This window comes from Pelmatolapia mariae, linkage group LG22 (genome assembly GCF_036321145.2).
Source record: "Pelmatolapia mariae isolate MD_Pm_ZW linkage group LG22, Pm_UMD_F_2, whole genome shotgun sequence".
Classification (NCBI taxonomy): domain Eukaryota; kingdom Metazoa; phylum Chordata; class Actinopteri; order Cichliformes; family Cichlidae; genus Pelmatolapia; species Pelmatolapia mariae.
The window spans coordinates 25,235,950-25,258,869 of NC_086245.2; the positions used below are offsets into that span (position 1 = coordinate 25,235,950).

A 22,920-nucleotide genomic window follows, 5' to 3' on the forward strand; every position below is an offset into this window, starting at 1 on the left:
TGTTTTCCTATTATCTAGTTAACTACAGTCATATGACATACTTCACATGATGTGTGTGCAAATAAAACTGTGATTGGAGGAGACACTTCCTCGGCGCGATGTGATTGGTGGACCGGGCAGGCACCGTTCTCCATGATTTAATCATTGTTTTGGGGGTTAAAGAAAGTCCGCAGAGCAATGTTTCTGTGAGGTTTGGCTTTAGTCTGCCAGCTGTTCTCACTGTCTCTCTGAGAATACAGAATAAAAAAAATGCAGCTTTGGTACATTGCAGCTATTTTTTTGTGCGCTGTCGCTGGTAAGGAACTACATTTCATATTTGTTTGGTTTTTTTTTAGGTTAGCTGTTTACAGTCAGCCAGCGTTACATGCTGTGGAGGTAGCTATACTCGGTGCTCTTGTTACGCAGTCATTACATGCAAATAGACATGTTAATAAACTTACATTAGCATTCAGTTTGCTAAATAAGAGGCTATCTTTGGGTGTAAGTAGCTATACAGTAAAGCAGGAATACATACGATAATTTTTAACTTTCACATTAAAGTCTTCCTGTTTTAGCTTGAGAGAAGTGCTAATTTATGAGCGCCACTAACCACTCTTTAATTCGGCACACAACTAACTTTATTATTTATCAAAGCTAAAACTGTTCCTTTTATGATAAAGTGGACTTTAAAACTTAAAAAATGAAGGTTGGGGTATGAGAAGTTTATCTAATTTTATAACTTATAATGCCGAAATGGCTACAAACGTCTGTTTTATCCTCTGCTCCGTGTGTGAGAACTTAAGAAAGCGTCTGTAAATGACCAGTGTTTGTGGCATCCATGTAACCAGTTATAGCAAATATCCAGGGATAGTTGTCAGCATTTCTTGCTTTGCTATTTGCTGCTTGTTGCAGCTGCACACAGCTCTGTAGTTATATTACTAATATGTATTGTCACCTCTGCTTCATTGTCAGGTACAGAGGCAAAGGCAGTACATAGCCTTCCTGATTTTGGAAAGAGCTATCACGTCAAAGGTAAGCTGTGAACTAACAGAGGGTTACACAGTATGTTTTGGGCCTTGTTGGAAGTTATGTTTCATTCAGTATTTACATTTCAGGAATCATCTTTCTGCCCTATGCTGAAATTGAGGAACCATTTGAGGCCTGGTTAGACCTAACAGCAAAATCAAGCCGAATAGACTACTACCACGGTGAGAAACCCCCTTCAGCTCATTCTCCTGAAGCAGATTCTGTATTCCCCTGCTTGGCTAATCACTAATTTGAAATTGAGTGCCTGTTGTGTAAGAGAAACGATACCAGACTGTAACATTATCGCAAAAAAAGAAGTGAAAGAAGAAAGAGTAAGCACGAGTGATGAACATAATCTGATGACTCGTGTTGCATGTGACTTTGTACCTTGGTTATGTTCCCAAAATTGTGTTTTTATATGCTTACAGTGCTGATGACGGCTGGTGCAAACTTACCCATGAATACTCCTCTTTATTTAGTTTTTCCTCCATCACACAAATCATCATCTTGACTTGTACATAACTGTAGTCTGTTAGGAAAAAGGAAGAATGAATACATTCAAAGTAGTAATGAAATAATAATAATAAAATTGAATCCTGATATAATGCATTTCTACTGACTGGTGTATATGCCAAAAGGCCCTGACTATAGCTAATAAAGGTTTTGTCTGAGCCACACATAGCATATTCATTTAGAAATCTTGAGCTATTAACAAAATAAATGTACTATTAACATTAGAGAAGTCAATAATATCTAATTTTAACATCCTTTATCACCAACAGGCCAGGTTTCGACTTACCAGTTAGCTTCAGAGCAGCAGTATGGCACTGCCTATAAGATCTCGCCTGAGACCACTGAAGAGGAGCTAAATGTGATGAAGTGCTTCCAGATTAACGGAACAAAGGACGAAGCAGTCACACCGCAGGCTGCGCTCCCCGATGTGCAGGGCTTCCAGGTGTGTGTTTTATTTCTTTTTATTCCACTTTTCAGTTTTATCTTCATGAGTAAAAGTGTATATATGAGACAGTCTCCGGTTGTTAAAACAGAAGCCAAAGCAGAAAAGTCTTAAAGCTGTATACATCTATCATTCTAATGGCCAGAAGGGGGTAATTACCCTACTGCAAGAAGAAGTCAGAGTGTACTGAGGTCACGCACACATCGGTTAAGAGTTGACCTCGACATTGGACATGATGCAACCACCGGTTGCTAGGGAAACTTCTGTTCCCCAACCAGTTGGCAGTGTTTCTAGTAGATCGCCAGTGTTTGTAGATAAGCCCTTCACTTACAGTCAGACCAGTAAATGGGAATATGCTACCATTGCCAGTATTACTAACATTGGGGGAATACTAATATTTCTTTAGTGAGAAGTGGTTTCCAGGAAATCACTAACCTGTCTGTAGGCCTGTGTGACTTTGGTTATAGCAGTCATTTTTGCAGCAACTGCCATCAGCCTCCAGCAGTCATTCACAGCTGGTCTTGGAGTACTCATTTTCCTCCTCACGTTCGATGGTTGTCAGATGGTCACTCTCTAGACCCGTGTCACTGTAGACGCATTCACTTGACCCTATGTTGTCACCATGATTGTCACACATGGTATTAATGGTTAACAAGTTGACATCACATGGTCAGTGGTGATGTGTCAGCAAAACCGCAAAAGAAAACACAGGTAAATGACTCAACTGCTTACCTGAGCTCTTACCTCAGTAAACCTTTTCTGATGAGTTTATGGGCTCATAAGTCATAAGATCTTTATTACAGTGTCATGTTCATTTTGTAAATTAAAGTTCAGTTAAAGAGCACGTCTTAATGGAAAACAAACCGTCACCATTTATGAGTATTTATACCTTAGTCACATATTTCATTGAATGTTTTTATCTTTTATTTTGACAAGTCAAGTTGTTCATTTCCCTCCTTAGTTCCTGAGGGTGGAGTACTACAGAGGTTCCCTGTGTGAAGTCTGGCAGAATGTGACCACTGTGGGTTACAAGAAGAACACGTACACACTGTGGGTGACACATTCAGAGCGAGGTGCAGATGGAGGAAAAGACACCCCCATTCCCATTCACTATGAGATGATGGGATACAACACTCTGCTGGGGTCCCATTATGACAAGTACTTGGTGGAATACAAGGAGTTCAGCACTGAGGTGAACCCCAAAGTCTTCCTGCTGCCTGAAGGTTTGTGTAAATATATACCTGCTCGACCTTTTGGAAGACTCAGAGAACAAAAGAAAAACAAAAACTCCTTCTTGTTGTGTTTCTATACAGGCATGAGTTGTGGCGGGTTTCCGGGTCCTGGAGTGGAGCACCACATGTTGGCCAATCCAATGAAAGATCTCATCCACACCTCAGCGTCAGGCCAGTCACAGCGCATGTTCAGCCATTTCAAGGACAAGTTCCAGCGGCAGTACAACGATGAAAGGGAGCACGAGAAGAGAGAGCATGCTTTTGTTCTTAACCTACGGTGAGAGCAGCATTTAATACTTTAATAATAATTGTGAGGCTACAGCTTTAGCAGTAGTTTTTCAGCGATGTGTCTCTGACTGGTTTCCTATTTTTCTAGGTACATTCACTCTAAGAACAGAGCGGGCATGTCTTTCTCTCTGGCTCTGAACTCTCTGTCAGATCGCACCATGTCTGAGCTGGCAACCATGAGGGGAAGAAAAAGGGGAAAGACCCCAAACAGAGGGCTCCCCTTCCCCTTCAAAGCTTACGAAAGAGTAAATCTTCCCGAGTCACTCGACTGGAGGCTTTATGGTGTGTATAAGCTTTAAATATTCACCAAAGATGCATCTGTGAGGAAGTTTTGTTTTTTCACCTTAACTCTGGCCTCCCAGGCGCCGTGACCCCAGTAAAGGACCAGGCCATCTGTGGCTCCTGCTGGAGCTTTGCCACCACTGGAGCAGTAGAGGGCGCTCTCTTCTTAAAGGTAAAAAGGATAGGAGGCAGCTTGCTGCACAGTCCTTGGCCCCATTCCAGTGTCTTCGAATAATGGGGCTCCTTCCCTATTCTCTTTGAAGCTGCAGATGCTCAGCTTGATGCTTCATCTGTTCTTGTTTGGGTTTATTTCCATTGCACTTACGTTTGGTATAAATCTATAGTTTCTGATGTTTTAGGGAGAAATTAGGTTTTATTTTAATACTCCTTGTATGGAAGTGGCTCGTGCAGGCAGAAGAATACGCCCAATGAAATTAATAAAATACAAAGATGCAAATCATTCAAGGTGCAGGACTGATATAGATTCTTTGTGACAAAACCAGCAGAATCATTTGCAAAATTAAAAATAACCATTTGTAAATTAGATAGATGTGACAGTCTGTCACATTTATTCAGTGTAGTGCCGCTGTTTGAGTCTACTGACCTTTTTTAAAAAACAAACAAACAAACTTCTCTCTGAAGTGCAGCCCTCCTTTTGGGGGCAGGTCCACAGGAAGATTCATTGTGTAACTTCAGTCGTGTTGGACGGGCTGTACAGTGTGTGTGTCTGTGTGAATGAATGAATCTGAGGGGACGTCAGCTTTGGGCTGCCTCCATCCCGTAGAAAGCTGAGCTCAAAGGCATTCCTTATCCCGTGTTGCCTAGCAACTTGATCCAAACATAGGATCAGTTTATTGGGACTTGACGGCACCCCATTGAAGTGACCGAATTCTGTGTCTCTCCCTCACATAGGAGACTCTTAATTATGTGTCTTGCCCCTGGCCTGTAGCTCTGTAACTCCTAGGCTGAGGTCCAGTGATGGAGGCAGTCTCAGGTCTTATACTTACATTAAAGCTCCTGCTTCATCACAGTGCAGTAACAACATTTAAACATTTACTGAAGTAAAATGTTTTTGCATCGCAGTATACTTAAGGTGCTGCTGGAAAGCTTGGAAATTTCCCACTGAGTATCAGTAAAATCTGATCTTAGTATTTATTTACACATCTAGTTTTAAATTACTGATCAGAAAATGCAAAGTACATAACGAACACCAAAATCCAGGATCGAAAAGTAAAGTGAATGTGGAAGTGAGCCCCTTGAGACTGGCTGCAAAGGCGATTCACTCTAATATAAAAGATCGATAGAGCCTCTGGGTCTGAAAAGTGAAGCAACTGCAAGTTTATTCTTTTTTAAAGCCACCAGGGAGGTGATATCTGTGATTTTAAAAATACTCCTGCCTTATAAAAGTCTGTAGGAGAAGAGCCCATAAATCTTTATCCTTTTTGTAAATTTTAGTCATTTGAAGTGTCAGAAAGGAGGATTATCCAGGACATGCTCCTCGGCATCAGCGCGGTTTCACGGTCAGATTACCCCTCGCTGTCACATGTGGTTCAAAACACCAAGATGATGTTGCAATGAGATTTCACAATGCAGTAGGTAACTTTGTGGTAGTTACGTCCTTGTTTCACACTGTCAGTGGTCGTGATAGACTTCCATGTAAAAATGTCCAACTTTAAACCAAAACATGTTTTTAAGGTCTGGTTTTGGTCTCTGTAGCTACTTCTTGTTTAGCGATGTATAAATATACAAATGTAAGGGATTCATCCGTGTAATAACCTTAACATTTCTCACTGAGGTAAAGCAGCTTGAACTGCTAATTGCTCTGCAGTAATTGTAAGAACAGTTTGGTTTGGCTTGGAGGAAGTACTGCTGTGAGGCTGCAGCAGGTCGCCTTTGAACCTGAGCGATGCAGTGACCCTTTCCCCACGGGCAGGTTCATAAACAGAGCCACTCAGTGGGGGGGCACGCTTTGAATTTAGTTCTTCGTGATCTCACAGCATCTGCCTAGAAACCTGTAGATTGCAGCTGGAGTAAAAATGGTGTAGGAATGAAAGCCGATTATAAATGTTTAGCTGTCTTGTTTGTGTTTCATATAATCAAATGTCAATAAAGTGGATCAGTGGATTAAAATGTCTGCATTTTATTACAGTGTGATTCATGATTAGTGCAGAGTAAGCGCAGGCTGCTGATGATCATACCGAGTGTAATCGTACTTTTGCTCGTGTCTTTCAGACGGGCTCCCTGCAGGTTCTGTCTCAGCAGATGCTGATCGACTGCTCCTGGGGTTTCGGTAATAACGGCTGCGATGGCGGGGAGGAGTGGAGAGCGTACGAGTGGATCATGAAGCACGGAGGCATCGCCACAATGGAAACATATGGCGCCTACATGGGAATGGTGAGATGATTTCACAACAACAAATCAAAAATTAAAAAGAGCTTGAGCCGTTTCACGACGTTAATAGTGTAATTCTACAAATCTTATAATTGTGGCATTAACGGCATGTTTGATTTCAGGCTCAGGAAGCCTGTCTTACAGTTAAACAAGCTTTTGACCAGAGATTGTTTCATGTGTCTCTTAAATACTTAAAGCATTCGGAAAGTTACTGTCAGTTTGCCCCACTGTGTATAACTGTGTATTTATTAACATCAACGGAAGAGACTGACTTCCAGTGACCCGTGATTATCCCAAATTGCTCCGGAGTCACCCGAAAGTAGCGACACCTGAACAGTATTTTGCAAAATTCAGTCATAAATCTAGCATGCTCTAACTAAGCAGACATAGATCTGCTGTTAAAGAGTAGTATTAAATATTATACATGTATTTAAAAATAAACTATGTGATGTCTGTTCATGTCTTTAACCCAGCTGCACCACATGTGCTAGGTCACAAAAAAACAGAGGTGGATGACAAGTTGAAATGACAACTGGTGGTGTGTATAAATTGCCTTTACTGGGCAGCTATTCTACCACTCTCTTCAGTGCTCCTTGTTAAGTTTTCCTTTGTAATAAAACAGCAATTTTAAGGTCCAGAAATATTCAGAACCCAAACAAAGATTCACATTTTGTTCCAATAATTCCTCCCCTCTGGTATTCCAAATAAAATAACATTCCTTGCAGCTATCATAGAATCAACAGGAGCAAAACATCAAACTTTCTTTCTGTGTTAAATAATGGATTGTTTTTCCATTAATTTGCCCTCCACAAACCCCAGTAAATCACATGTGTATGATTCATTTCAATACATTCTTCCCTAAACGTTAAAGCAAAACCTACAAATTTATATTTAAAAAACAAGCCAGCAGAATAACTGCCTGCTTGTTTCATTTACCAACTTGGGACAGCACCTCCTTATTAACAGTGGATTTCAACACAAAAGAGGATTTCGAGAAGCTGTGAGAAAGTTCTTAAAAATATTTTTTTCTCTCTGAATAGAACGGATTTTGCCACGTGAACTCATCCGAGCTCACCGCACGTATCCAGAGCTACACGAACGTCACGTCTGGCGATCAGCTGGCCCTCAAGCAAGCGCTCTTCAAAAACGGCCCCGTAGCCGTGAGTATCGACGCATCACACCGCTCGTTTGTTTTCTACAGCCACGGCGTCTACTACGAACCTGCTTGTGGTGAGTTTTTTTCTTTCCCCAGTGATTACGTTTACAACTATCCTTCACGCTCACAACAACGTAACTCGCTGGTTCTGTTTTTCAGGGAACACTGTGGATGATCTGGACCATGCTGTGCTTGCAGTGGGATATGGCACCCTGAATGGAGAGCCATACTGGCTCATCAAGAACTCTTGGTCCACATACTGGGGCAATGATGGCTACATCCTCATGTCTATGAAGGACAACAACTGTGGTGTTGCCACTGATGCTACATATGTTACACTGGCATAGACTGTGTCTTCTTTTAAAGCCTTTATGTTGCTGTTGATGCCACTTCATGACTGCTGAATTACACTTAATCTTGATGTGTGTGTTAGGCCAGCTTTATGGGGAAAAAAATCCTAAGAACTTATCGTGGACTGAACTAAACATGACGGCCTGATTGGGAGGAGACAGCACTACAGTGTGTTGCATTGATAACAAGACAAACTGGATCATTGTGAAGTAAAAAGTGTTACGTCCCGATAATCAATTTTGTCTCTGTGATGTTAGTTTTTTTAATTGCTGCTGGAAGGCAGAATTTTTATTGAAAACAAATTTAAATAAATTTGCTGGTCCCAGGAAGTTATTAACTCCGTTGCTTTGTCTGTTTCTACTTGGTGGCACACAAACACACACAGAACAAGTTCACTCAGTCATTAAAATTTTACTGCTCAAGGCACACTGGCTCAATGCCCTTATTTCAGGTAAGTCACAAATTTCCACTCGTCCTTTACAGACAAATTATTCCTGCTATAAAAAGAAGTTGCATTTGTGCTGACATCTAACATCACATGCTGTGGTCAGCATTAAGGCGTGCACTCTCACATCATGCATATCGACATTTATACAATCGGTTTCTTTAATTTCTTTGCAACAGGAATTTAGTATGTTTTTTTAAATCTACACAAATTTTTACAACAAATTGTTTTCACAATGGAACATAGAAATAATATCAAGTGTTTCAGCTGACTTTACTATTTTCTTTTCTTTTTAAAAAAATTGATGGAAGGTCACAAAAATATGAAGTCATACAGGAACATGATAAAGAAATGATGCCGTCTTCTGATGATGCCGGAAAAATTGGAAAACTGCTCTGTGGTCAGAAATGTGAAATTCCTTTTGAAAAACATGAGCGTCATGTCCTCCCGGATAAATCCTGCGTCTTTCACAGTGTGTGAGTGCATCAGGGGCTGTGCAATTGGCAGCTTACACATCTGAAAAGGCACCTTTAGTGCTGAATGGCATATACATACGTATGAGGGCCCAAAATAAAAAAGCAGGGTGGGTATAAAATTTTGAGAAAAAACTCAAGATTTTTGACATTAAAGTGGCAAATCTGAGAGAGAACATCGAGCCTACAGTGCTTTCAATCCTTCAAACCATGAGGATTGAATACTTTAATAATCTGTTGGATTGCGTCCTGATGTACCACAAGTCCTCAAGATATCAACTGTGCTGTAGTACTTCACACACAGGCTGTTACCTCATCCAAGTCAGTGTGTTTTCTCCTGAATAGCAGTTCACGACAACGACTCTTTGAAGCTCAGACGCTTTTGAAAATGTGGTGATTCTGAACTTAAATCACAAGGATTTCTTTATTGCAAAGTCCAATTGAAAAGTATAATTAAATTAGGTCATCTAAGAAAAAGGTTATTTTTTGTGTTATTCCTGGCAAATTTGCCATTTTTCTCATAAATTTGCCACTTTAATGTAAAACATGTTGGGGGTTTTTTCCATTTTTTTCTTGGAATTTAGCCTGCAGTCCAGACCTTCCAGCAACAGAAAGCATTTGCCACATCATGAAGAGAACAAGATATAAAGACTCAGGATGGATGAGCAGCTAGAATCATTTTTTTCTCAGTTTGAATGTTTCATATTGTTTCCATATTCTATTGTCAATCAAATGTGGGTTTATGAGGTTTGGTAATCATTGCATTTTATTTCTATTTACATTTTACAGTTGGACATGTAAATGCTTGTCTGAGTAACAGCACAAACATACGGTGTTGTGTAAAAGTATTTGCCCGCTTCCTGATTCCCTCTTTTCTTTTTGCTCATCTGTCACAATGTTTCAGATCATTAAACTAATTGTAATATTAGACAAAGATAACCAGAGTAAACACAAAATGCAGTTTTTAAATGATCATTTCATTAAATGTGTAAAAATAAAATCATGAAGGGGCACAAATACTTCTTCACAGGACTGTATGGCATCATATTGCACATTCAAGTGCATCCGATACATGAATCGAATTTCTTCTATAATTCATAACAATAACAGCCCTTGATTGCTTGTGAAGACTCATTGAGTGTTATCATTGATACATGCTGCAGTCCATTTGTATTGGACAATAATAAAAGGAGAACAAATCTAAAAACAACAACAACAACAACAATGCTGAAATCAAATATTCTTCCACATGCTGATAACAGTCAAATCTTTTTTTTCATCCAAATGTATTAAATACAGCAGTCTAACCAAAAGGCTTCATTAGTGCATGCAGTCTCTCTTGACTAGTTTCATTTTTCTTGGCTTGAGACGAGGATGAGGCAGTTGCTTGCAATATAAATTTGTGCTACAACCAACATATGCCCAAAACAAAAACACTTTCATACAAAAATATCAAACATGTTTCTTTGAACAAAATGTTTAAAATGCAGTAATAATGTTTGGAGAATAGGTGTGCTGCCTTTGGCAGTCTGCTAGTCTTCTTCTCCAGTCTTTAAATAACGTTTAGTTGTGCGTTCGGCCCCCCACAATCACAAGAACAGCGTGTCCAGGGATTTTGCCCTGAACAGCAACCGCACACCCAGTGAAAACAATACCTAATTTTAAGTGGTGCGAAACACAGTCCGGAGATCTTTGCTAATTTATAGCACGCAGCACACAGTGGGCCTATGCCCAGATCAACAATCAGCACCGTTACAGTCACGTGAAACAGAAAGTTTTCACTGGACTTCACGCTGCCCGTGAAGACCCAAGTACACCTTTAAAACTTCCAAAGCAATTAAGAGGATAATAGAACACAGTTTATTTAACTGACTAAAAACAAGCGTGACCACTTCTATAAAAGCAGACGTTTGATGGTCTGGTGCATTCAGGTGTGTGTTAACACATTACCGAATCCGACCCCAAGGTCAGACCAGGCAATGCTCAGAGTAACTGCAAAAAACAGCTACGTGAGCTACATCTCAGAGTCTACACACTTCAGTTAGAATGTTAAATGTTAAAGTTCACGACAGTACAATTAAAAAAAGACAGAATAAGTCGCTTGCTTGTGAGGAGCTACCAGGAGAACATCTCCTCTCTAAAAAGAACATGGCACCAATGCTTAGGTTTGCACAGTAACATCTGAACAAACCACAACACTTCTTAAGAATATCTTTTGGTAAAAACCAAACTCAGCATATCAGCACTAACAGCTCATATCAGCTGTGAAGCACGGTGGTGGAGGGGTGATGATTCAGGCTTCCTGTTGGCCATATGACCTAAGCATCTTTCAGTGACTGAGTCGACCATGAACTCCTTTGTACACACAAGTGATCTTAAGTCAAATGTGTGACTATCTGTCCGTCAGCTAACGTTTGACCCAAATATGGTCATGTAACAGCACAGCAGGAACAGAATGGCTGAACATGAAAAGAATCCAGGCGTTACAATGGTCCCGTTGAAGTCAAGACTTCAATTTGATTGAAATGCTGTTGCAGGTGCTTAACAGAGCTGTGTATAAACAAATGCCTGCAAACCTCAATGAACTGAAACAACGCTGTAAGGAAGATATCCCAGAATTCCTCCACGATAACGTGGTAGACTGAGAAAGACATACAGAGAACTATTACTTCAAGTTAATGCATGTGGTTCTACAAGAAGTTTCTGGAGTTAACGAGTGTCGCAGAAGGAGAGAGGAAGTCGCTTTAGCTTGTTGTAGCCATGTCTGACAAGCTAACTGTTAGCCGACTTACTTACAGGAGAAGATTAAATTAATTTTTGCTGCGTTTTCATTGTTGCTATAGAGTTATTATTAAACTGGCAGATTTTACAAATGTGACTGTTTACTCTTTAAATTTGACTTAAATGACATACATACTTACAGAACAATCCAATTCAGTTTTATATTGATGTAAAGACCCTACAATAATACACTTTTACGCTGATTGTTTTCACCCAAAAGGCGGTGCAGATGGTCTGGTGGCAGGGAAGTGATGTATGAGTGCTCTCATGCATGGATGAATATATACACATATGCAAAATCCTAATAGGAGCTATTACTCTGCCGACCCACATTCAAACCTCAAGTAAAAGGTGTAAATCTCTGATGGATTTAAAAGATTGTAAAACACAAATATTTCTGACTGTTCGGTGCTTTTTTTCCCCATTTGAAATATGTTCTGCTCAGAATCAAACACCTGACGTGTAATTGCATAGAGAGTTTTGTGAAAAGTAGTATTTCTGGCAACAAAGCTGAGGCTGTGCATTAGGTGTGGCTTGCCAGATTGCATAACTCCAGCTTCTCTGTGCTGCGTCCTGATTGGCTATCATCTTCATGCATCTCTGGGTTTTCCTCGGTTGGAGGTGTCCTGTGAGAGAGGAATAACAAAAAGTAGACACTCATAATTGTAGGTTTCATGTGCTTTGGAGTTCAAATTGAAGACTGTGTGTTAAAGTTTGCTAACCTGCGTTTTTACTTTCATCCTTTCTTTTGTATTTTGCTCAGAAGCAAGCAGTTTTTTAAACAATTACCTAACATCCCAGTTCTCTGCATCCTCCACTGTGTCTGGAAGAGGTCTGTCGGCAGTTTCAGGAAGGGCCAGGGCTAGGACAGCTCCCAGAAGCGGGGAGATGCCGAAGATGGCGAGGGGTGTGGCCGGGCTGTGGTTATGCAGCATGTTGATAATGGGTGCCAGCACACCACCCATCCTTGCAAACATACAGGATACGCCTATTCCTGTTTGCCTTTTGGCACAGCAAGGGAAAAGAGACAGTTTCAGGAATGCATCACTGAGATAACTGTTTGATGATTAGGACAAAAGTCTCACCGAAGCACCGTGGGGAATATCTCAGCAGTGTAGACATAGATCACAGCAAACGACGCCGCTATGCCAAACTTCCCTACCATGGCGAGACCACTCAGGAGATTAGGATGATCTGCAGACGGAAGGAGAAAAACCATTCAAGTGATGCAATAAATTTTAATATCAGTTATTTGAGGAAGAAAAAAGCATCTTAGCAAGTTTCCATCTTACCTGCAGGCACCGCAAGCATGAGCAGACAGGCGAGGCCTCCGATTGCCAGAAAGCCACTCTGAGTGAGACGGCGGCTGAAGGGCAGCAAGACGAGGACCAGAGAACGAGCTGGGATCTCAACCAGCCCGAACACAAACTGGGTCAGGTAGAGGTCTGTCCCCAACCTGGACACGCCCAGTGAGAGACCGTAATAGACCAGCACATTCACAAACCTGTGATTTCAAAGGGGAGAAAGGGAGGGGTGGTAAAAAGCTACAGAGACATTGTCTCTGCTGAAAATGACAGCATCACGACAAAAAGTCTTACCAAACATAGAACAAGATCAGAGATCTTTTCCTCATCTGAGGCGTGCGTACCAGATCGACAGCCGAGTGACTTCTCTTCCCCTCGACCGATATCTCACACTTCTCAACCTGATGGTGACGCCACAAATGAATCAGAAACCACAAAAGAGGCTTCAGAGATTTTACATTTTACCTGTACATTAAAAACATCCCTACACTACTTGATGTACTGTAAATGTTAAATCAAAATATTATATTTAAATCTAAGTGCTACATTAAAAATCCTCAAACCAAATGTTTTTATAAGGTGTGGAGCATGCTTCAGCTTACAAACCCCATACAGTTATGTGTAGGCTGATCTAGTACTTAGCAGTGTTGTGGTACAGGTGCCTTTAGCCACGCTGGCTTTAAGCAGTCATGATGGCTCATGTAACGACTGCTTATATCTTTGCCGAATGCATTTAGCTAAATCCACAAGGAGCAGTAAACCTCTGAGTCAACAACACCAGGAGTACAGGTCAGCTGATCACCGGCTGTCCACAAAGAAACTGTACAGTAGCTCCCAGTGCACATCATCATGTGACTTATTTAAGTTACACCCCCCCCCCTCCGTGGCACTGCTCCATCTATCTCAGGGTTCCCCACCTAACAATTTCAATTTAAACCCCTGTACATGATTAATAATAAAACATGTTTTAGTATCAAAATATATTTAAAGTACATAAAATACTCAGTAGTAAAGCAGGATGGCCTTTTTCACAGCCACATACAGGATATTGTTGGATCATTACTGGCCTGATAGCACTGAATTAGAATTCATGGAAAAGTTACGTTTATTTGTAATTTCATTCGAAAAGGTAAAGTTGCATATATTCTATATTCATTACATATAAAGTGAATTAATTCAAGCCTTTTTACATGTTGATCAAACAATATAGTTACTGTGTATCTCTCTGTCTAGCTCTGTACATGAAACCACGGTAACGGGGAGACTGCTGATTCGTCTGGAAGGTCGTCACTAGACTGCAATAGTGTATCACCAGCTGTGGGTCGTGACACCCAGTTATTGAAGTTTCATCTGTGCCACAAACCTGCACGTGTTCAGCAAACAGCCAGTGAAAATCCCAGCTATCCTGACCATGCATTACACGCTGCATTTAAAAAAATCAAGAAAACAGTGTTCTCAGCACAAAACCTCAAGTCCTTCAGCTTTCATGTGACCATCATCAAATCAGAGGATTCAGCTTTGAAAACTAGCTTAGAAATATATGTATTTATTTATTTATTAAGTTTTACTGTATAAAGTTGTACTCCTCATTTCGTGATTGTCTCATTTTCCTCAGGAAGCTCAGCATTCACTTGATTCATATTTAATTCTTAAGAATATCTTGCAAGATAAAAATGCCAAAGGGACCCGTTTCATGAGAGAACTGCAGCATGAGTCCTACGAGACAAAACAAAACATTTAATATGGCTTTTTGTTTTCTTTTTCACATGGAAATGATGAAGACGACGAAATCTCTGCGGCTTTTCCGAGGTCAACATGTTTACTGTGTGCAGATGTTTCAGTAATCACGCTGCTGATATAAAGGCAACTGTAAGGGGAGGAGGTTTCTCTGTGATTATTTTCTTTTAATTTTGTTACAGAATCGCACGCGGCTACATGAGGATCAAAGGAGCAAACATTTGCTTCCAGGACAACATGCCCTGTTCACTGTTTTCCCTTGGTTTAATGTAGCGTGTAATGAATGCTCACTACTGGTGTGTGATCTGAAACGCAGTTAGGTTTGTGTGCGATCGCTGCTGGAGGAGTACGAGGTTTTTGTGAGAGTTTACAGTTTAGAGGAAACAGCAGAAACGTGACTATAAAAATAAAGCCAAGCACTGTCACAAACACTGTTTTTGAACCAGGTGATCCTGAAACACACACACCTGTACGGTGGGAGGTAAGACACGACCATTAACCAGCGCTGCCTTGCGAAGGAGAGCGATGGCCTCCTCTCTCCTGTTGTTGGCCAACAACCATCTGGCAGAATGGGGAAGCACCCTTATTGGCATTGAGAGGTCAAACAGAGAGGTAGAGAAAAGGATAAAATGAGGAATGAAAACATGCAAGACACTCATAGAAATGCAGGTGTATTTTCATGTCTGAGCAGGGCAGATTTTATATTCAGATGTCAGTTGAATTTCTCACCATATATAGAAGCTAAGCAGGAAGCCCGGGGCTGATATTGCTAGTTGCAGCTTTCTCCAGTCTCTTATAAGATATGCTACTCCTGCTAGCAGCATATAACCCAGGCCATAGGCATAGTCGGTGATGATACCAGCCAGCATGCGTCTCTTGGTGCATGTCCACTCAGTACCTGTAGAACGAAGCAAGGAGAGGAGAGGAATTGTGGGTAATGGTGGCAAGGGTTTTGCAAAAACAGCTTTCAACCAGTTTATTTGCATATCTGAAGATAATGAAAGGTCTGCACAAATGTGTTCCTTTCTTGTTAGCATAAAGATGAGGAGAGCCTAGCACTGTCTAAAGCCTGAACTTACATCTAAAAGTTCTGTCATGTTTACTTAGCACTAAAAATAACTGTATGAGAACTCAGGTGAAAATAAGGAAAACGCTAGACAAGCTCTTAAATGTCTGGCATGGTGGTGCATTAGTAGTCTATGAGGTTTTGAGTCATGTGACCATGAATCTTGTGACCGTTAATCACCTGATATAACCTGTCTGCTTTTTTGGATGTGTAACAAGGGTTAAGTGAGTAAGGCCATAGTCACACAGGCTGCTCTGTAACAATCTGGCACCAACCAATCGTGAGGGAAATGTGAGTATTCTTCGACTAGTTTTTGAGTGGTTTCTGCAGGTTGCTGGCAGTTGTTGAGAAATAGACTCCTAAAACCCCCGTCACACAAGCCCGGACCCATTCAGTGAAAACCTGGCAACCGCTGGTCACAAGGAAAAAATGTGTATCACTCCGCGGGTTGGCAAAAACCTCCTTGAGGTTGCTTTGGTCAGTGGCAGGTTGTTGCAGTCACCGTTCTGGCTTTATCAAGGCTTGCTGCCACCTTGGCCATGGGGTGACTGTGGCTCAGGAGGCAGAGCAGGTCTTCTACAAATCGGTGGGCTTGTTGTTTAGTGTTCTTGTTCCAGTCCTTGGGCAATGGGCATGGTACTGAACCCTGATGTGCTCCCAGTGCATTTATCAGAGTGTGAGTGTGAATGTTAGATGCAGATGTAGAAAAAGGTGCTTGTAGAGTAGAACACTTTAACTATAACTATAAAAGAGCCAATCCATTCACCATTCACTCAGCTGGCAGTCACAGACTGGAAATAAGTTGACGTGTTGCATGCAAACGACTGGGAACCACAGTAATCTCAAACCAGAAGGAGGTTTATGGTGCAGCATCCTCTTTGTAACTGATTTCATCCAGCGAGAACCAGCAGCCTGCAGGAACCACTGATCAGCATGCTATAGCTGTGTACTGTTCCCTAAGAGGGGTGTCAAAAACACGCAGAGCTGTGACCTGTTCATGATTCATGTTTGTGCTGATACTGGCTCTGGTTGTAAGACAATAAGAACTTCTTTGTAGTGAAGTGAAACCAAGTGAAAGAATAAAGACTAACCACTGCAAATACTGTCTGTGCTTCCCACGCATGTTTTTTTTTTATATATACTTTCAACCAGTCAGCAGTGAACATATCTGCAGGGCCACCAATGTCGGTTAATGCGCTGTTGGCTGTTTTAGAGAACTGTGCACAAGTATATCTTTATAGACTCAAATCCCACAATCCCTCAGACTCCACACAGACACCAACCATAAATTTCTATTAGCGGTGTCTCTCAGTGTATCTAATTAGAGCCTCGTTAGCTGTTTCCATGTTTCCACTCTGAGTAAATAAAACTGAAGTTAATCAGCCAGAATATAAAACTATGTGGGTTTGAAATAGTGTCGTAACCGTTAATGTTCATTTCAAGTAAATGTAATTACATTACAACAGGTACCAACGTGTTTTTTTACACATACACTTTTGGGACACTCAACCAGAAACACACCTGTGCTGGATCTGTGACGATTAATAAAACTTAATAAAAACTTAAAAAGTCTTAACACTGACTAGGAGGATCATTTCTCTGAGTTATTTTGTTGAGGCGTATGTCATTATGTGTTCTTTATTAAAAACACTTCTGAAAATGACAAACCCTGAAGTCATCAGAAAAGTGTGAAAAGTTTTGAAAAATAATAATAACATTAATAGTTTAATTCATTTTTAAATTAATTACCAAATTAAATATTTAATATTGAAATGTAAGTTGTTTTTTAGTATAAAAGTTCTATATGAATAAATGAGATCCTTAAATGTCTGAGATGCATCTTATTGATCTGATATTGCTTTAAAATTAAAGTCTTAATAAGGAAATTAAAATAGGAACGCTAACCAACATTTAAAAAACATAAACACACTATCCTGCATCAACAAAAATGTCAGTCCTGTCATACATGGCATTATTGTCAAATAATTGACAATTTAAAAAAATATTAATGAATTATCTTTTGTCACCATTTAAATGAACCTGACATTATATATCAGCCACTGTGTTTTATGAAAACATCACTTTCTTATAATTACTAGCAGCACTTTCTCAAATTTTTCATCCTTTATTTATGGTTGTCTTGGTGACCATTACGTTTCGAATGGGCAACGTACGTTGAACATGACTCATGAGACATGATCTATATGAAAATCAAAAGAATTTGGATTTATTTAAAATATTTTTAAAAACATATAGATGTTAATAATTGCTCCATGCATGACGATGTTCGTGCACAGCTTCATTCCGATTGGCCCACCCAACACATATGCATACATACACTACAATGATTACAGTAGGAAGGTAAGTGGCTGTCGGGTATTCTGTGCTGACGTTCCACTACAGCAACCTCAAATCATCATACTCATGCAGGGTTTGAGTGTGTGTGTGTGTGTGTGTGTGTGTGTGTGTATGTGTTTAGTACCAAGTACAAAAGCATTGATGATGACACCAGATATTGTTGTGCCAACTACAAAGCGAAGAATCACATAGACTGGGAAGTTGGGTGCAAAAGCCACAGCGACACCGAACACAGTCTGGAGAGCGAGGGACAGCAGCAGGACGAAACGTCGGCCATACCTTGTAGACAGAGAGAGGACACAGGAATGTGAGTTAGCCCTCCCTCATTATTAAAGATTTGCACCAGTAGACCCAACGAAACAGAAGTAAAGATATCACACTAAGCTCGAAACACATAAAAGACAAAAATACTAAGTCTTTATCTAGTTCTTAGTGTAGGAGGTGCAGTTGTCAGAAACCAAGTGCTTATAACTTTATGTTCATCAGAGAAAACCTGAGGTTTGAAAATTAGTAACAAAGCTGGGAACTTCAGTTTGTTCCCTGGGCTGTTTTTCTTTTCAGGTGCAAACGCTTCCTTTTGTTCACTTTAGCCCTAACTTACCAGGAAGACCACATATTGCTACCTGCTCACTACCACCCACTGCAGCCTTCACTCTTCAGTTTCTTAACCCTTTCAGCTCCGTCAATAAAAGGGAAGCACAGGTCTCATGACCCACTCCCATTTGTCTTTCTGCAATAGATCAACTGTGTCAGTTCAAAGACTTTTCCAAGATATTGATGATAATACCCTTCTATTGTCTCTAGTTAAAAAAAAACAAAAACAGAATGAACAACAATGTTAAAAGTATGGGTGATTTTTAGTGTCACACAGTTAAGTCTGAACAGTTTTATCGTGTGTATCTGTAGCTGATGAAACAAATAAATAACCTGCTCCCTTACATACAGTCACCACATGCAAAGGCCTCCAGCAGTGGCCACCCCTACAGTCGTGCTTTGATGCTGAGGATCTGACACTTTGTTCTATCTGTGCGCCGAGTGAGAAAAGCCTACCTGTCAGCCATGGCTCCAAACACCACCGATCCCACCAGCAGGCCAAACATGTAGATAGATGATCCAATGTTGTTGAACACAGCTTTGCTGCACACCAGGTCCCACTGGTAGATAGAAAAAGAAGTTAGTCCTCGTGCATTTGTTTATTTCTTGTGTATTGGTGAATGGCCATGCAAGTGACATACACTCTGTGGGCAAAGTATCGGGCTACATCGCGTAATCTTAAGCACCTCACTTTTGTAAAAGAACTCAATAAATTTAAGTGTAGTACTGTAGTAGGATGATATCAGTGAAACAAGTCAGTTCCTGAAATTTCTTCCTCCTTTGATGCTACACAATAACATGAAAGTGGTATTATTGCAACGTGGAAGCTTTTAGGAACCAAACCACAGCAACTCATCCACAAAGTGGCAGACCATATAATCTTACAGAGCAGGCCTTTCAAGTGCTGAGGCGCATATTGTGGAAAAGTTGCCAACGCTCTGCTGACTCAGTAACTACAGGGCTCCAGACTGCTGCTGACATTAACATCAGCACAAAAGCTGTGCACTGGGAGCTTCACAGGATGAGTTTCCATGTTTATCCAGATCCTGTAGCTGTATCTGGCCCAGTACCTATGTCTATGTAGAGTATTGTCAAAGTAAATTTGCTTGTGTGTTTGGGCTGCTCTTTGCTGATATTGATTATAGAGTATGGCATCAAACTGGTATTGGACAAAACAAAGCACTGTCATAAAGTTCCAAGTGCAAATGGACCTTAGGAAAGGGTTAGGGTTGCATCAGGGTCAGATTGACGGTAACCTCTAAGGAAACATGATTAAATCAGTCTATACTTGCCAAAAATGGCAGCTGACCCGCTGTAAATGACCAGACACTGATGATTTTCAAATTACACTGTCATTTGTTTCTGTTCTGGCTCATTAAACGTATAACATAAAATAGTCCTTGCACACAAACTGAACCTTCCAAAGTCCAAGAAGAACATCCGCACGATGTTGAAGTGACAAAACTGTCCAGGATATGGTAGCAGTACAAAATGATGCCAATCATTTCTGAATCCCTTTATAGTTGAGACAGTGACTGTTAGTCAAGGAAAATATGTGGCACTACAGCACAATATCAAGGACACAAGAACCTTTATGCCAAGAAGACTCTTATGTAATATAATACAAACTGTTGTTGATTAATTTGTGCATGATTACAACAGCAGCCGTGAACAGCAGGGGTGCAGCAGGGTGTGAGTGGAGCCAGTTGCTTATTTTGGCTCCAAGGCCCTTTGGAAAGTTAATGTGGATGTTTGCTGTGCTGTTCATTACTCTTTATCATCACCTCAGTCTTTCATGAAATAACTCTAATTAAATTTCTCAGATTTTTACATATCTGACTTTTATTTTATTCATGTTTTCCCTTATTTAGCTCCTTTCTTTCCCATAGATTTTGAGATATTTGCTTTGCCATATTGTTTTATTACATGCATTTAGCACAAAAATAAGGAAATGTATGTTTGGTTGATTATTTCTTTGTTGAAGCAATACTTCTTGGCAATAATAGTTATACCAGTGGAAAGCCAGTTTATTTGGGTGCCAAATGGTGCCACGTTTGTAAGAAAAATGCATTTGTGGGTTGAGCAGCAGAGCTGAATATGTGGATTGCACCCATGAAAAACTTGCCAATCTTCTCTTAAATCGTGACTCTTGTTTGGTGTTGTTTATTGGCTTATATGATTGAAGTGTGAAGAAACAAGAGATATTGGCAGATTAACAACTGATTCATTTATCAAACAGGGGCCTCTGCAGCATGTAGAAAAGCCGTACACAGCCACAACAGCCTGGCACCTCCTCCTCACTAGTTTGGCCACACACTGCTTTGGCATGGCATCCTAGTCTTAATCAGTATTTGTCGCAGACAATGTGGTTGTGCTGGTCACAGAAAATTTAGCAACATCGATTAAGATTTGTCAAGTTTTTCACGGCACAACCCACATACTCAACTCTGCTGCTCAACCCACAAATGCTTTTTCCTGACAAATGTCGCATCACTTTAGGGAAAACAAACAAGCTAAAATTTATTGCCAAGAAGCATTGTGATGTGACCACATGTCATAAGAACAACACAAATATTTGACATATTTATCAAAAACAGGCTAAAAAAAGAAAAGAAAACTATATTGTTATTTATTAGGAACATAAAACACTAAATTCAGGTTTTGCCGAAAAGTGATTGCCAATGTTTCTATGCGTTTTCTATGTGTAATATCTTTATTTATATCAGTAAATAGACTTTAGTGAACAGAATTTACAAAGGGCTTACATAACAAAATGTAACTTCGTATCTTTGTGACTGCCACATTATAACCAGTGTAGTCCTTTATGGCCAATTAAAATATCTTTCTAGATATTTGATGCAATTTCTGCTACCCACTTGGTCACATAAGTCTCATTGACTTAAAAAGATCGATAAAAGTCACTTTGCCAAAAACTTTTTGTGGCTTCTACCCTGTGACAGAAATGTTCTTTCTGGCACTTAACGAATTAATATCATTCACGCGGGACAGATTTTACATGTGTTTCACATATTATAGGCCAACAATGCAAGTAAATAACCGTAATTTGACATCTTAATATAATTTTTTAAGTGCTTCCCTTTTTTTCTGCTTATAAAACAGTAAATTTGGGAATCAACGGATAACAACAACGATTATATTTTAGCATAAAAAAATATAATTTAAATAAAAAAAAATTAAGCACGCTTGGATTAGGCTTTGCAGAAACAAAAGAAGATGATTTTGGTAAATATCAATATGGTTAATTTAGACATAAACGCTACACTAGGTGTTGGTCTAATAAATGTGTTAAACACTGGTAGTTTTGGCTGCTGTAATACAAAAAAGTCCCAACTTTGGGTTAAAGTATACCACATCATAGCTTAAAAACCACACTGGCAGCAAATGATCTTTGGATATGTCTTTTTATATATTAGTGAGATTAAAATCCTTACTCTGATACTTATAATAAGTATTTAATAGGTAATATAAGCAATAAAAAGTATTAAATAATAGCCTACCGTCTAATATTTGACACCTTTTTGTCTCTTTTTTTCATTTCCGCCTCTTTTCCCAGCATGAAAGTGAACTGATTAATGACTAAAGTTGATCTTCAGCCCAAACCGAACAGACCAGATGGTCATGTTTCTGTACCTCGGTGACGATGGTGCTCTCAAAAGTCTCCCTGCTATAGACCCATCCGTCACCGCACGGTACGCGCTGAGTGCCGTTGCCCAGCAGCACGACATCCTGGGAGAAGCAGGAGGAGTTGGAGAGGCTGAAGTTCAGGGTGGCTGAATACAGGGACTGATTCCCCGCTGCTGGACTCGAGCCCTCGCGGCACTGATGAGGCGGCGTGGCTCCGGTGAAGATGCTCACCAGCATGTGGAAGGCGAGGAGGATCTGAGGTAGACATATCCATATGTAGAGAATTTTCTGGTATCTGCCAAAGCCTCCAATGGCAGAGAGGATCTGATCGAAATTCATTTCAAATGTAGGTCAAATTGGCTCCAATGGAGTGGATGAGCCGGAGAGATGGAGGCGGAAGATGGTTGTAAATACCGACCAGATACTGAGGCGGTGTTTGCGGTGGTATGGAGACAAACAAGATAAATTCCCATGTGCTGCCGTGGTCAGTCCACGTGAAGTTGTTTAACAATTACTGAAACGAGCTCAAGAAGGTATCCTCTCCCTGCAAACACACTCTCACCTCACGGGCAGCGAGTGTCTGCAGATGAGGCTTCACAGAGATCGATTAAAATGCTCCAAGACGGACAAAGTTTTTCAGACTCAAACCAAGTAACAAGTGCATCAAATTAAATTTAAAAAAAAAATCCACAATTAGTCTTCCGTTGTAAATATTGCACAGGGAGTAAAATCGCGCACCCAACAAAACGCCAGTGTTGTTTTCCACTCGGTGCAAAATGTGCACATTATGGCAGCGGGGAGCGCGTGTGGTGTTACGTATCCGTTACTTATAGGGGAAGGGCCATAGCATCGCTACC

The 22,920-nt window shown here is 40.4% G+C and overlaps 2 protein-coding genes across 2 annotated transcripts; one reads left to right on the top strand and one right to left on the bottom strand.

Moving 5' to 3' along the window:
• Positions 1-133: 133 nt before the first annotated feature.
• Positions 134-7,984, top strand: LOC135932402 (digestive cysteine proteinase 2-like). The gene is made up of 11 exons (XM_065469878.1): positions 134-295; positions 952-1,011; positions 1,095-1,187; positions 1,788-1,960; positions 2,922-3,183; positions 3,274-3,469; positions 3,569-3,762; positions 3,843-3,934; positions 5,995-6,156; positions 7,194-7,383; positions 7,469-7,984. Exons 1-11 carry the CDS (start codon positions 250-252, stop codon positions 7,654-7,656), a joined length of 1,656 nt encoding a protein of 551 aa, XP_065325950.1. The 5' UTR covers positions 134-249; the 3' UTR covers positions 7,657-7,984.
• A 1,903-nt stretch (positions 7,985-9,887) lies between these two features.
• Positions 9,888-22,528, bottom strand: LOC134623164 (solute carrier family 22 member 13). The gene is made up of 10 exons (XM_063468364.2): positions 22,070-22,528; positions 18,875-18,978; positions 17,949-18,103; positions 15,130-15,298; positions 14,868-14,982; positions 12,958-13,064; positions 12,652-12,863; positions 12,445-12,553; positions 12,149-12,361; positions 9,888-11,985 (listed from the first exon to the last, which is right to left on the bottom strand). Exons 1-10 carry the CDS (start codon positions 22,400-22,402, stop codon positions 11,883-11,885), a joined length of 1,620 nt encoding a protein of 539 aa, XP_063324434.1. The 5' UTR covers positions 22,403-22,528; the 3' UTR covers positions 9,888-11,882.
• Positions 22,529-22,920: the final 392 nt, after the last annotated feature.